The 12,900-nt window shown below is 47.0% G+C and overlaps 1 protein-coding gene across 3 annotated transcripts in view; it reads right to left on the bottom strand.

Moving 5' to 3' along the window:
* Positions 1-8,365, bottom strand: part of KLHDC4 (kelch domain containing 4) — a 47,807-nt gene extending 39,442 nt beyond the window's left edge. For 2 of the 3 annotated variants that reach the window (XM_019505419.1, XM_019505420.1), the window contains exons 1-4: positions 8,144-8,365; positions 5,560-5,651; positions 4,541-4,619; positions 3,323-3,421 (exon numbers count right to left, since the gene is read on the bottom strand). In XM_019505419.1, the coding sequence (XP_019360964.1) occupies positions 3,323-3,421; positions 4,541-4,619; positions 5,560-5,651; positions 8,144-8,242 (369 nt within the window). In that variant the 5' untranslated portion in view covers positions 8,243-8,365. Of the gene's footprint in view, positions 1-3,322; positions 3,422-4,540; positions 4,620-5,559; positions 5,652-8,143 lie in introns of those variants that run through there. The other variant, XM_019505421.1, reaches the window with a different exon arrangement.
* Between the last annotated feature and the right edge of the window lie 4,535 nt (positions 8,366-12,900).

The raw sequence follows: 12,900 nt of genomic DNA, 5'->3' as shown, positions 1-12,900 counted from the left end.
CCAAGGAGTAAGTTTGCCTGAAGTGTTTGGAAAAGGGAAAAAGGAAAGAGAGAACAAGGGACACAGTGATGGGAAAATCACTATTCCCAAGATGGCAGGGGCTTCAAGAATTGGGCATATCAATGAAAAACTCCTCTGTATGTGTACTGCCAATGCTTCCATCACCGTGCTCGGACCAGATCCACAAACAAGAGAACACGATCTCTCCCCGAAAAGACCCTTCCCCCTCCCCCCCTGCAAAAAACCAGCAACCATCAGAGAAGCAGATTTTTAATATCAGACCAGCGTAATTGCATTAGCATGAGCCTTGCTTATGCATTCATAGAGCAAACGCACATGGAAACCATGCCTTTGCAGGCCAATGTGGTAACGTATGGTTAGACACTCAACCGGCTACAGGCCTGCGCAATTCGCTGATTGCCACGGGGATGTGGTATTTGCGAACCTAAATTAGGACTGTGCGGAGGTCTGCACGTAACGGTGTGCTCCACTTTGAAGATCTAGCTCCAGACTAATTATGATACCCAAGGTCCTCCATGCGCAGGCATTCATCAGCACCCGCTTCACGGCCCCTCTGACCTCAGCCCTATTGGCGGTGAAGGTGGAAGGGCAGAAAGCAATACCAGCGGGAGAGTCTGTGTCGACGCCGAGAGCTGACAAATGAGGCTGCAAATAGGCACAGATGAATCTACACGCACGCTACTGTTTGCTCCAACTCCCAGCTAATGAGGAACGTGCGTTAAAAAAAAAAAAAGTCACAGAGAAGACAACACACTAGTCAGTTAATGGGGCTGAACTGTCTCCTATGTAAGGGTAATTAATTATCAAACAGAAAATCTGCTGCTGCAGCAAAACTCTAACAGAAAATGAAATGAGAAGTTGTCTGTTGCAATTCCCTCCTTCGCAGCCTATCTGCAAAATCAGGATTTAGTTGTTCGGGCACCACCTGCTGGGCACTCTGGCTTCACACAGGCAGCGGGTGCAAGGAAGGATCCAGCAAAAATAACTTCACAAAACCAAGACCTCCCGACTCCTGGCTAACTAATGCATTTGTTCTATTTTACCATATTCCCTCTCTATTTAAAAAGCATGCACTTAAGCTAATTTTCTGCTGGTTATTTATTGGTCTATCAGGACAGCAGCTAAGTATTAAATGTATTATTGCTGTGGGAGTTTTTATTTATCATTTGTATGAGCAAAGTACCTAAGGGTCCCAGGCATGGTCCTCTGTATTAGTGGCTGAACAAAAACTGGCCAAAAAGCTAACTAACATACACACACACGCACGCACGCACGCACACACTTCATTTATAACATATATTGGTCTTATTCTTAGTTAGCTTTTTGGCCAGCCTTTGGTCTTATTCTTGGGACAGTATTTTTTATTCTTAGTTTGTTAGCATATAGATATAGATATATATGCAAACAAACTAAGAATAAGATCAAAATTTTATAAAATACACATACATATACACCACCCATATAAAACAATACCTTAATTTAGGTCCTAGCCTATGTGGAAACAGGTGTGCTTTGCCTGTCTGTGTCTGTTTAACAAGACAGGCACTCAATATTAAACGCAGCTGGAATATGTCATTTTAAATAGTTCAATAAATTACCTATGGATTTCAGACCAGAGTGTGCATTTTGTTAGCAGTTTTTCTTGGGAGCTTGTAACGTTTCATAGTGGTATATGGATGCATTTTGCCTTGAACAGTATTCTGCCTACTCATTGCAATGACTTTGGGAAGCATCTTGCAAATGGTTTCTCCAAGGTATAGTTGGGGCTACTACTGTTTGTCTCTTGCCACGACTAAGGCTGCTTACACAAGTTGTTGGCATTACTTGCCAGCAGACCCTTGCATAAAGCCCACTGCAATTCATGGGTCACTCTGACAAGGCAAGCAGGGGGACTAGGGATCTAGGGAGCATCTCCACATTAGGCTGGGAGAAGCTAAAATCTCAGAGAAGAGACATTTACAGCATGGAGCTCTGACGTGGTATAACAGGCTATACCAGGTATCTAGGTTATACCAGGCATAATCACGGATACCTCCCCCTAGCCCTCAGTGTCACCTGGCTCTCGCCTAGATGCATTGATTGCAGTCAGAGGAAACAGTGTCAGATCTACATGACAAAGTGTTCCCAGACTGTCCCATATACAGAAGCCTTCCCGTCGCAGGAGGGACCAGGGCCGATCAAGCAGCACGGTGGCCTGTGTGAACTGCAGTTCAGATCCAAGTGACCCCGTGGAGCAGAGAAAACTCCCAAACAGTGACCAGCTGTGCACGGCAATGTATGGGAAATTGCATCTCTCTTTGCTAACCAGTCTGTATGCCGAATGCTGCCGGCTTGCTTCCCTGCAGTACCCACGCTGGATGTCTGTGAAGACAGGCGTCCCGGAGCACACGCTCCATCTTAGGTATTTCTACAAAAACGATGTCCAGAGGAGCTGCAGCCACGAGGCTTAGGTTGTTACAGGGATGAACGCACTAAATGACTAATTAATTCATATCCTTTCAGACAGCCCATCTTGGGACTCTCCCCTCTGGCCTGCTGACCAGGGTTGTGAAAAACCAATGTCCCTCACAAAAAGTCCATCCCAGGCTTTATGCTGGGTCCAGGGCAGGTTGGGACACAGCTGCTGGGCATTTATGCAATGCTGTGTTGATTAAAACTTAAAGATGGGAGTTATGGGGCCCCTGCTTTGAGTCTCAATGCTTGTTTAAGCAGCTACCCCTTACCTGGGTCAGAACTGCACCTAAGTCAGAACAAGAAGTTTAACACAGAGAGCTGCATGCACTCACTGAGCAGAAAACACAAGCACTTTCTCTGGGTTTCTATTGCTACTGTCCATTAGCAGTTCTTTCTGCCATCCAATCCCCCAGCCCAGAGGGAATCCACACAGGATTTGCAACGGAAGCAGAGAGACATCTGAGCCCTGCTATCTAAAAGCCTTTATAGCCTGAAGAATTAGACCTGCTGAAAGTCTCTCAGAGATTTTCTGAATAAAGCAGAATTGCATGAACCAGTGACTCCTCTGACATTCATACTCAAAGGATGCAGATAGCAGGGACTGTGTTAATGCATCCTGGACCCCCAAGAAAATGGCACTGAAGCAGCATGAAAGGATCCACGGTGGAGGATGAGCCGTACAATTTCTCAGTACAGCAGGCCCCAGGTTGATCACAGCATCGGCATCATTGTGACAGGCACGCTGAGATATCTCACACCTTTGGAAACAGAGCCCTGTTGTCAGGCCACCTGACACCAGAGTGACTCTGTAAGTGCTGTCCTGATGACTGGAGGCCAAACACTTTACCTGATGAGCACAGCGCCGGGGAGGAGGGCTGGGAACGTCAACTTTAGCCCAACTGTTCTTTCGGATGTTGTAAATATACAGCTCATTGTACAGGTACATCTGTTAGAGGCAAAAGGAAAATCTGCATCACCAGACCTTGCCACTGAACCCTACCCGAGAGCAGCGCGTTCAGTTCTCACCAAGCAGAGGCCACTTTGGAGAGCCAGCTACATGGTCATTAAATTAAGGGTTTGTACACTTGCTCAGAGGAAGGAAGGCAACAGTCCTTCTCCACTAGGTGGGAAAAAGATGGGGCCACAGCATAGTATGGCTCTGATGCTGGGCAATCAGTGCTCCAGAGAGTGCCCTGGCCTTCAGGCTTGTTATGTCCTGTGCAAATAAATGCCATTTCTATTCTCCATCTCCCTCCTGCTACCCCAGGCTGCAGTGAGCCTGCACCCCCTACCAGCAAGAGCAAGGGGCCCAGGAGGTGGGGATCCTGCCTCCGATGTCAGTCTCTGGAGCAATCTACTGATGCCAAGGGGCGACCCAACCCTCATTCTCCAAGTGGTGGGTCGCTGTATGTTTGAGAGGACAGAGGCCTGAGAAAAGGGATGTACAAACCTACAGCTGCCCATAAAAAGAGACATCAGGAGTACAGTGGAAGCAGTTGCTTGACTCTGATGGACACAAACAACCAAGCAAATGACAGTGCAGTAGACCGAGTTCACTACATAGACAGTGTAGGGCAGATTTCAGGCCCAAGCATGCAGAGGTGCTTCCAGCACTCCAGCTAATAACCGCTACATGCAAAATTCCCAGGCAAAAGCTCTGGATAAATAATTGCTACGTGCAAAATTCCCAGGCAGAAACTGTTCAGCTAACAGGAGTTGCTCATTTTAAATGGTCAGGGAAACACATCATACAATAGGAACCAAGGATGAGGGGCAACTACAGCCTGTATCGAGCCTACAGAAATTGGGACGCCCTGAAATATTGATGCTTAAGCAGTCACTTTGACCCCTTAATGGACTGCAGCCCTCCAATCTCCTGCCGACAGCTCAAGCACGAGACAGTATTACTGTGAAATTAACAGTCTATTTTGTTCTCATTCTGGGAAAAATACATATTTTATGACTACTTCTTTGAAATCTTGCTCCAGACAGAGCCCATGCAAATTATAGCAAAGACAGAGAGGGGAGGTGGGGGAGAAAATTGATAGATGGAAGTATACGTTACTTTTTGGCCATTGAAATATTCACCTCCAAAAAGGAACAATTCGTCTTTCTGGGGGTGAGCAGAGAAGGAGGCATTCAACCTGCAAGAGAGGGAGAGATGGGGAGACGTCAGCATGTAAAGGAACCATTTGAAACACAGCTTGAAAGCTAAGTCTAGACACATAATTCAGCCAGCGCTAGCCCTTTCCCCTCCTAAGGAAAGTGTCTCTCCATCACCCACGCAGTTATCAGCACATGACACTTTTTTCTATTTCCAAGCTAAAAACTTCCTGAAGAAATTCACTTTTTGGAAACATCCAGAGAGATTAATTTGACACTTTTCCTATTTTAAGAATGCACATTATACTGTCATTTAACACGGACTCTGACATGACTTTTTCAATTTTAATGCTGGCTTATTAGGAGCAAAGATTAACTTCTTCATGGTACTTAACAACGGCCTGAACAGGGCTGTCTCATTTGAAGTTATCTGCAGAAATCTTCCACTGAACCACGGCCCCAGTTGTAATAGGAGCTGAGACCATCCACCACCGCCAACATCCAACAGGTAACCAGACCTCATGTTAGCTGTCCCCCCCAGCATCCTTGGGAGGAAGACAAAGAGAAACCTTCCCCTGTGTCCAGAGGGGAAAACTTATGCCCTTGAGAGGTCAAAGCATCTTTTAAGTGAGTCGTGGCAGTGCCAGGACTGCAGAACCTGGTGAGATCTGGGTACCAGTCCTGTGTTTGGCCATAATAAGCAATTTTATCCAAATCACAAGGTTTCCCTTCATTTTTAAATGGCATCAACCCTTCCAAAACCTTCCAGACAAATCACCAGCTTTGACAGGATTCAATTTATTTGGTAGGTTGACAGGAAGATATAAAGGAGGTTTGAGTGCTGACTCTGCTGCTCCATCCTACACACCTCAACACTGCACAAGGGCACCAGGACCTGATACTACATGCTTTAAATCTTTAAATAAATGAAATGTCTGTCACCTGTTGGATAGCAACAGTCAAAACCATGCCATCTCTTACCTTGGAGAGGGCGGAGGGCAGGATGTTTCAATGATCTGGGTCTTTTTGGCATCTAATGTCTGGAACTCCGCTATCAGGGCTTCAAGATCCTCCTGGAAATAACCAGCCAGTTTGACATGAGTTTCTTGATGAGTGTGGTCATCTGCACACCGTGTAAGATTACAGGAGCTACTATTTGGCTTTTCCCACATGTGGTTACAGTCATTTCAATCAATGATGGGGCACACAGGCTCTATGCTGCACCCACCATGAGAGGCAGGTCTCTGCTAGGAGATTCTGCTGATTTTCCAAGCCCAGGCAAGTTGCATGTATACCAGGACTCATTACGGCTGGGGGGTTTTTCATTCATTCTTAACCCAACTTTCTCTTGTGCTATCTTTGTGATCACTGGGTAAGACACTTGAGTCCACAGGTTGAAACTTTCCCCGCCTGTAGTGGCACGGAGCAAGGAGATACTCTCTAAGGGCAAATTCAGATTGTTGGAAAATAGGAAAACATCAGTTTGACAAACACTGAGAGCAACAAAAATGTCTCCATGAGTTTTTCAACAGAAGCACTGACAACCAAGATGGGGAAAAAATGCGAGACTCTTCCCTTCACTGCATTTTCTAGTTTTTCCATGCCCACTTGTTTGCATGTCTCAAGTGACAAGGTGTCCGTACTAGTGACCATGGTAGTGACCACTCTATAGCCTGATAGACCAGAAAGGATATTTTCCCTAATGTTCAATTTTCATTTCATCCTGTCGCTTTCCTTTGCCCTGTGCCAGGCAGCGCGCCACTCCAAGGTGGGCACGCTAGCCCATGCTTTATTTTAATCATGGGGATAGCATCGTTCTTTCAGTAGCACTGCTCACAGACACGACACGAAGCAAGGGCTGCCACCGAATCAGACGACAGCGCTCCACCTTTTGCAGGACCGATCCATTAATTCCTCCCCTTGTATAGTGCTCCAACCTGGCAATATTTGCAGCTGGTTATGTCTTTATGCAATATTTGCAGCTGGTTATGTCATTTTCTTAGCTGCACTTCAGCCGAGTTACATGTACATCTGGCACTGGGATAAGCTCTTGAGCAATTTAAACTACATAAATAATATCTACCTCCTGTAATGTCTCTCTCACTCAGCCTCTTCTAGGCTAATTACTCTTGCTTGTGGCGATTCTTTGAATCCCTGCTCATCTGTCAGTTCAAAGGGAACCTCTTAAAAAGCAAAAATCACAGACAATTGACCATTCAGAGGTATGTTAGAGCAGAAGCCCCTGGAAGTACAATCTGGTTTTTTAAAACAGGCTGTGATGACTTCAAAAAGTTAGCAGACAGGCTGAGGAGCGACCCAACATCTGCAATTCACTGCTCATCACTGGCCTGCCTTGCCCATGCAAAGGGCCCAGAAGATCAAGGGGGAGAACTGGGGTTTGTCAGTCAGTTCATATATAACGAGATGCAGATTGGGTTGGCAGAATTCATTTAAATGTCAGTCCTCCACATGCAAGAAAAGGAAGGAAACGGGCTAATTTCTTAGATTATTAACTTTTTCAAACATCCTTTCTTTGCATATGCATCAGGATGCAGATTGGGTTGGCAGGATTCATTCAAATGTCAGTCCTCCACATGCAAGAAATGGAAGGAAACTAGCTAACTTCTTAAATCAGATTATTAACCTGCCACCATCTTTTTAAATGTCCTTTCTTTCCAATGGTTGGGATGTCACTTGACAAGCTGAACGAGCTCTTCCATCCACAGTACCCACAGCTTCCTAGAAGACTCTTCAAAAAAAAAGTTTACCATCCACAAATTGCCTTAACCACAAGGCACCAGGTGGCACCTGGAGGCAGTGACCCTAGGGCAGGTCTGGTGGTGATGCACGCAACAGGCTCCTAACATTCACGAGAAACTTTTCTCTAATTAACGGCCAGATAAAACCCAGGCTAAGTTACAAGCATGACGGCTCTGTTCCTAATTTTACTCCTGCAATACGGTTTGCGATGTTTTGTCTCTTCCTCCCCGGCTTAGAGAAACCCCTGGGGAGAACAGCATGAAAAGCAACACAAAAAGGTCCGAGTCCCACCTGGATGGAGAGCACAGCCCCAAGATTCAGGCATCTCTTAAAAAACCCCAGGGGGGCAGGACGGCTTTTAGGTGATGTGAACCAGGAGACAGCAGCCATCCGGCACAGCGCGCACGGGTGCTTGCGTGCAACTTCAGCAGCACACTCGCTGCTTGGGAGAGGGAAAAGAACTTGCTTTCTCTCCTGCCTGCTCCCATCAGGAAACTGGGGAGTGTGTGCACTTGCTCGCAGCTGGTGCATTCTCCCATTGCAATCCTCCCTGCTCTTTCTTTTTTCCCTACCGGTTAAAAAAAACACAATAGCATTCACACGTCCAGCAACTTTCAGTCTGCTTTTATTGCACCCAGGGAGATCTTTCCTTCCTCCCTGTGTTCAGGGGAGCTCATGCACTCACTGCCCTTTGCAGCCCCTTGTGCAGCTCAGGAAGCAACAGCTGCAACCCCTGAAAGGCTGCAGGCAGGGAAGGATCCCCCCCATCCCCTGCCCCTGCTCCTGCCCCGGCAGCCTCATTTACCTCCTCTTTCTTAGATCTCTTGGAGACCTTTTTCTCCATCTTAGCAGCTGTTTTCTCAGCCCCTTTCACCTTCTTCTCCTTCTTGCTTTTTTTCCCCATGCTTTCAGCTTGGGTTTTGCAGGGGTTGCAAATCAGGGGACCCTCTGTGCAGTGCTGCCCCCTCCCCCAGCTCCTGGGGAGCTCACATGGCAATGCAAAGCAAGGTCACTTCCGAGAGGAAGAGGTCATTTCCTGCCTGGGGCTGCAAACAAAAGCAGGATCCCAGCCTGAGCCCTGCTCAGATCCAGGGCTGTTGCCATCTACTGGGTGGCTGGCTTCCAACATCAGCTTGCAGCATTTTTTCCCCCTTTTGCTTTCTCAGCTAAGAAAGAGCAGGCTTTATTTATTTTATTTTTTTATTTTTTCACCTTTCCGGGAGCTCATTGTAGAAAGCGATGTTTAGGTTTTTGCGAAGATGTGTGTGTTTCAATGCAGCTAGTTTTGAAAGTCAGGTTGGGTTTAATGCAAGGGGGGTTTCCCTTTCGGTCTGTTCCACCTTCCAGCCTCTAACAACTATGAAACTATAAAATGGAGTTGGGTTTTTCCCCCAGAAAACAAATTAATAGAATAATTATCTTTTTCCCTGATGTCCAGGATCCGGAGCAGTCGGGGCTCGCGGTAGAGGCGATGTCTTGGCTACAACCTGGATCTCGAGGGCCTTTCAACATCTAATGTATTGATCTGTGACAGCTTTTTTCTATGGGACCCATCATTTTTATAGCTAAAAGCGGATACAGTTAATAAGCTGAGTTTCTAGGCATGTAACCTGGAAACTGGGATATTTCCAACGTTTGGACTATCCGCCTGTATCTGAATCTCGGTGCTTGCCAGATGCAAAAAAGCAGAGAGAGAAATGATGCTGGGAAAAAATCTCGGAGGGCAGACAATGCACATCCTGCTAAGCATTTGTGGGTCTGGTCGTCTTGAAAAAGATTGTGGTTATTATAAAGCTAGGATGGTGTTTAGGCCAGGAAAATGAACAGAAAAATTGAGGATATGATGAGGAGGGCAGATCCTCAGCTGGACCAAATGACCAGCGCTCCTGCAAAATCAGGGCTGGTTTGCACCGGCTGGGAAAATTGCTGGTTTTTTTCTTTCTCGCAGAGAAAAAGCATAGGTGAAATCCTGGCCCTTGGCTTCGTCTAAGGAAATTCTGCCACAGGCTTTAAGGATTTTAGCCTTATATTTTAGGGCCGTTTTAAAGTAACCAAAAAAAAAAAATAAGGGCACAGGAAAAAAAAAAAGGAAAAGTATCTCAGAGTATTTAAACCCTGAAGGAGCTCTTCAGCACTCCCGGGAGCAATTGGCTTTTTTCAAACCTTTATTTCCCACCCTCAGTTTCTGTATTAATGTCATAGGTTGAGAGAGAAATTCCCAGGCTTTTTCGAACGAGCGGCTGCCAAGGACTTACACGGACCAAAACTTTTGTGGTAGAAATGCTGGTCTCCCCCCCGTGTTGCAATGACACGCATCCAGATGCATCCGTGGCCTCGCAAAAGAAACGGATGCAAACCTTTGCTGGAGACAGGAGACCGGCGCCTCGTGCGTCCCCATGCTCGGAGCCCAGGACCCCCGCGGCCGTCCTTGCACATGCAGACCCACTCTCACAAACGGCAAATGCACTCCCACTCACATGGGCTCCACAGGCAAGCGCACGCACAGATGTGGTCACAAGCATTCATGCAAACATCCTTCCCCCCAGATGGCAGACAGATGTGCAACGGTTGTACAAATCTAACCTCCTATGCTATGCAGCTGACGGATGGATGCGGGCAGACACGCACATGCACACGCAGATGTTCCCCCTTGTCAGAGGTGACGCGGGTGGGGGAGCAGGTGGCACTTCCCCCTCCAGATTTCTGCACCGAGCGCCAGGGCCTGGCAGCAGTGGGCACGGTGGCCGCCCCGTGGCGTTGTGCCACTGTCATATAAAACCTTTTCTGATCTTCAGTGCAGTTATGCAAGGGGACAGCAAACACATTCTTTGGTGTTTTTTCTTCTGTTTTGACTTGAGGCAGGGGTTGTGCTGTTGGATTTTTTGATTTTTTTGGCACGGGGAACAGGGACAAATGTGCCGATGGGAACCACGGCGGAGGTTGTGATTTGCCCCCATGCGCAGATTGCAGTTTGTGATACGAAAGGCTCCGGCGGCCCATCCGGAGCAGACCCACACAGGGAGCTTATGCTTTTGCTGTTATTTTGGATGTTCATAGGGTGGTTAATCCTGCTGCCTCAGCCAAGCAAAGCATAACATGCACGGAGGCTTCGTGTCTGGGTCGCGTTCGGTAACTGCACTGAAGAGCAGAAACGAGTCTCAAGCTGTTGTTCCCACTAGTCCTTTTTTGTGCTTTCACACTTGACTTCTTTCCCCTTGATAATGCTTCCTAAAGCCTGTTGCAAGGAAGGCAGGCATGACGTAGGTATAGCAGGCCTGGCTAACACCCCCCAACTGCATTGCTATGCTAGAAAGAATAGCAGGAGTACCTTCTACTATCGAAATAGTGAGGAAAACCCAGCATAAAATGATCGTGGTGCAGTCTTCGAGCAGTAACTATGCAGAGCAAGACAGCTGGGTCTGGAGCTGTCGTCCGAGCCCCGAAGAGTGTCTCGATAGTTTAGCAGGGCTAGAGAGGTTGCACGTGGTTTAGAGGGGGAACAGCTTATTTCAGGACTGGAACAAGGGCTCATCTCTAATGATGATATTTGTCTTGGCACAGGTCAGGAGACCAACAGGACATCTAGCTTTTCTTTCTGATGTGCCAGGCGCTGTGTCCCTCTGGGAGGAAAGGCAGGTTCTCCATGACGGGGAGTCAGGAGACATCAGCTTTGTTCCCAAGCGCGCTACAGACTCGCCATGCAGCTTTCCCAGCGCGTGCCTCGCTTTGTCTGCATGTCAGACGGCGGTGTCGGTCCCGGCCAGCCCTTCATTTGAGCTTGAGTCCACAAGGTGCTGAGTCCTCAGCTCCCAAAAGACTTAAGCCACAGCTCTCTCCAGAATTGGGCTCTTGAGAGCGGTCATTTCAAAAAGCCCCTAAGCTCTGAGCACTGGAGGTCAATCGACGGCATACTCCCCAGGCACTTTTGGAAAGTTCCTTGCTCGGGCACAATTTCTGCAGAAGTTTGCTTAGGCTAAGACTGCAGGATTTGTCTCTATGTTATATGCCTAGAGCCCAATGGGAATCGGGGCTCGGGGGCAGCGGTGGTATCTTTTATGAGACCAACAAGATTTTTGCAAAAAAATTTCTTTCATTGCAAGCTTTCGGGCACAAACACCCTTCATCGGGCATCGGAGAAAAGATTGTAAAAGTTCTCCTGGGTAGAAATGAAAGTTCGTATTTCATAGGATTTTACAGAGGGGTCAATAGATGGACAAACCCTCCGGGCAGCAGCTCTTAGCTGGTAGGGGTCTCAGCTCCCCTGTGAGGCTGTGATGATGCAAATTACTTTAGACCAAGGCAGGAGCTCAGGTTTCCGGTGGTCAAAGTTGTTTCTGGCTTGGGAAAATATAAAGATTTCATTTTTAAGAAATCGCCTAAAATTCGATATCATCCGCGACCTGGATACCTGGAGTCCAATAGGGGCTTTCTGCTTTCTCGTACCTGCAGAGGCAGCTCAATTAGCTGCAAACTCAGTAACAAGGGGTTGTTCTGTTTGGATTGATAGTCAGCGGTTAAAAACATCACACCCCGACATTACAGCTGCCCTTTTATTTGCCTCCTATGTCCTTAACATGAAATTTAATTTTAACGGCTTTCAAGCAAGAGAGAGAGAAAAGCATGACCCTCTTCACCAAAATGCATCTGTAATCCAGACAAGGACTCTAAAACAACCTCCACTTAGATCTATTAACTAATTTGTCACCAGCGAGGCTTGCTTATCTTCTTTAATATGTCAGCAAAACTCCCCTGCCTCTCAAATGCATTGCTTCCTTAGGGCTTTTACAATCGAATCCGACTTGGAGCAGAGATGGAAATGCAAAGAACAGAATCAAACCAGGTGGTTTAAAAATCCACATTTGTGTTTATGAATGGTGTTGCAGCAGTGTTTGAACACTATCGCCAGAAGTGCAGCACTAGGATGGCAGTATGGACTGATATACCAGGATACTTGGGGATAGGAGCGGGGGGATTCAATAAAGTAAAATCCCAGCTGACTTCCACCCAGATGCAGATAAGGTAACGCAGCAGATCTCTTCCACCTCTATGGGAACCAGCTTTCAAACTAAGTTGCTTCTATTCAGGCAATTTTAGATGCCTAAAGCAGGGATTTAAGCAACTAACGTTTGGCATCGAAGTCTGAAGATTTTTGCACGTTATAATCTGCCCACCCATTCCCTGCACGATTAATTTCTAAATTAGTTTACTGATGATGGAAGGTGCGTGAAGCCGAAGCCTTTCTTCATCTGCAGAACAGGTGCAGCATGAGCAGCACCAACGCAGATTTCCCCGCGGTACCGCAGCCTGCTCCTCCCCACGTCTCATCACACTGGACATAAAAAGACCACTTGCAAGCAAGCAAAAAACCTGTTCCGCTGGCACAATTTCTAGCATAGATGCTGGTGATTTATGGCAGGAAAGCCTCAGGGGAAAGAAAAGATTGGGTAAAGATTTACCCAACTGAAAGCATCACGGGTTTCCTGGCTTGCCAAGGACAGCAGAAGTCCTCCGGCCACTCCTGGTTTCCACAGCCTTTTAAAATCCAAAGCCATTTTTGCTGAA

Source organism: Gavialis gangeticus, unplaced genomic scaffold, assembly GCF_001723915.1.
Source record: "Gavialis gangeticus isolate Ggan-Ray unplaced genomic scaffold, GavGan_comp1, whole genome shotgun sequence".
Classification (NCBI taxonomy): Eukaryota; Metazoa; Chordata; order Crocodylia; family Gavialidae; genus Gavialis; species Gavialis gangeticus.
Note: the sequence above shows the minus strand (reverse complement) of the source record. Positions and strands in the feature narration are given on the sequence as shown.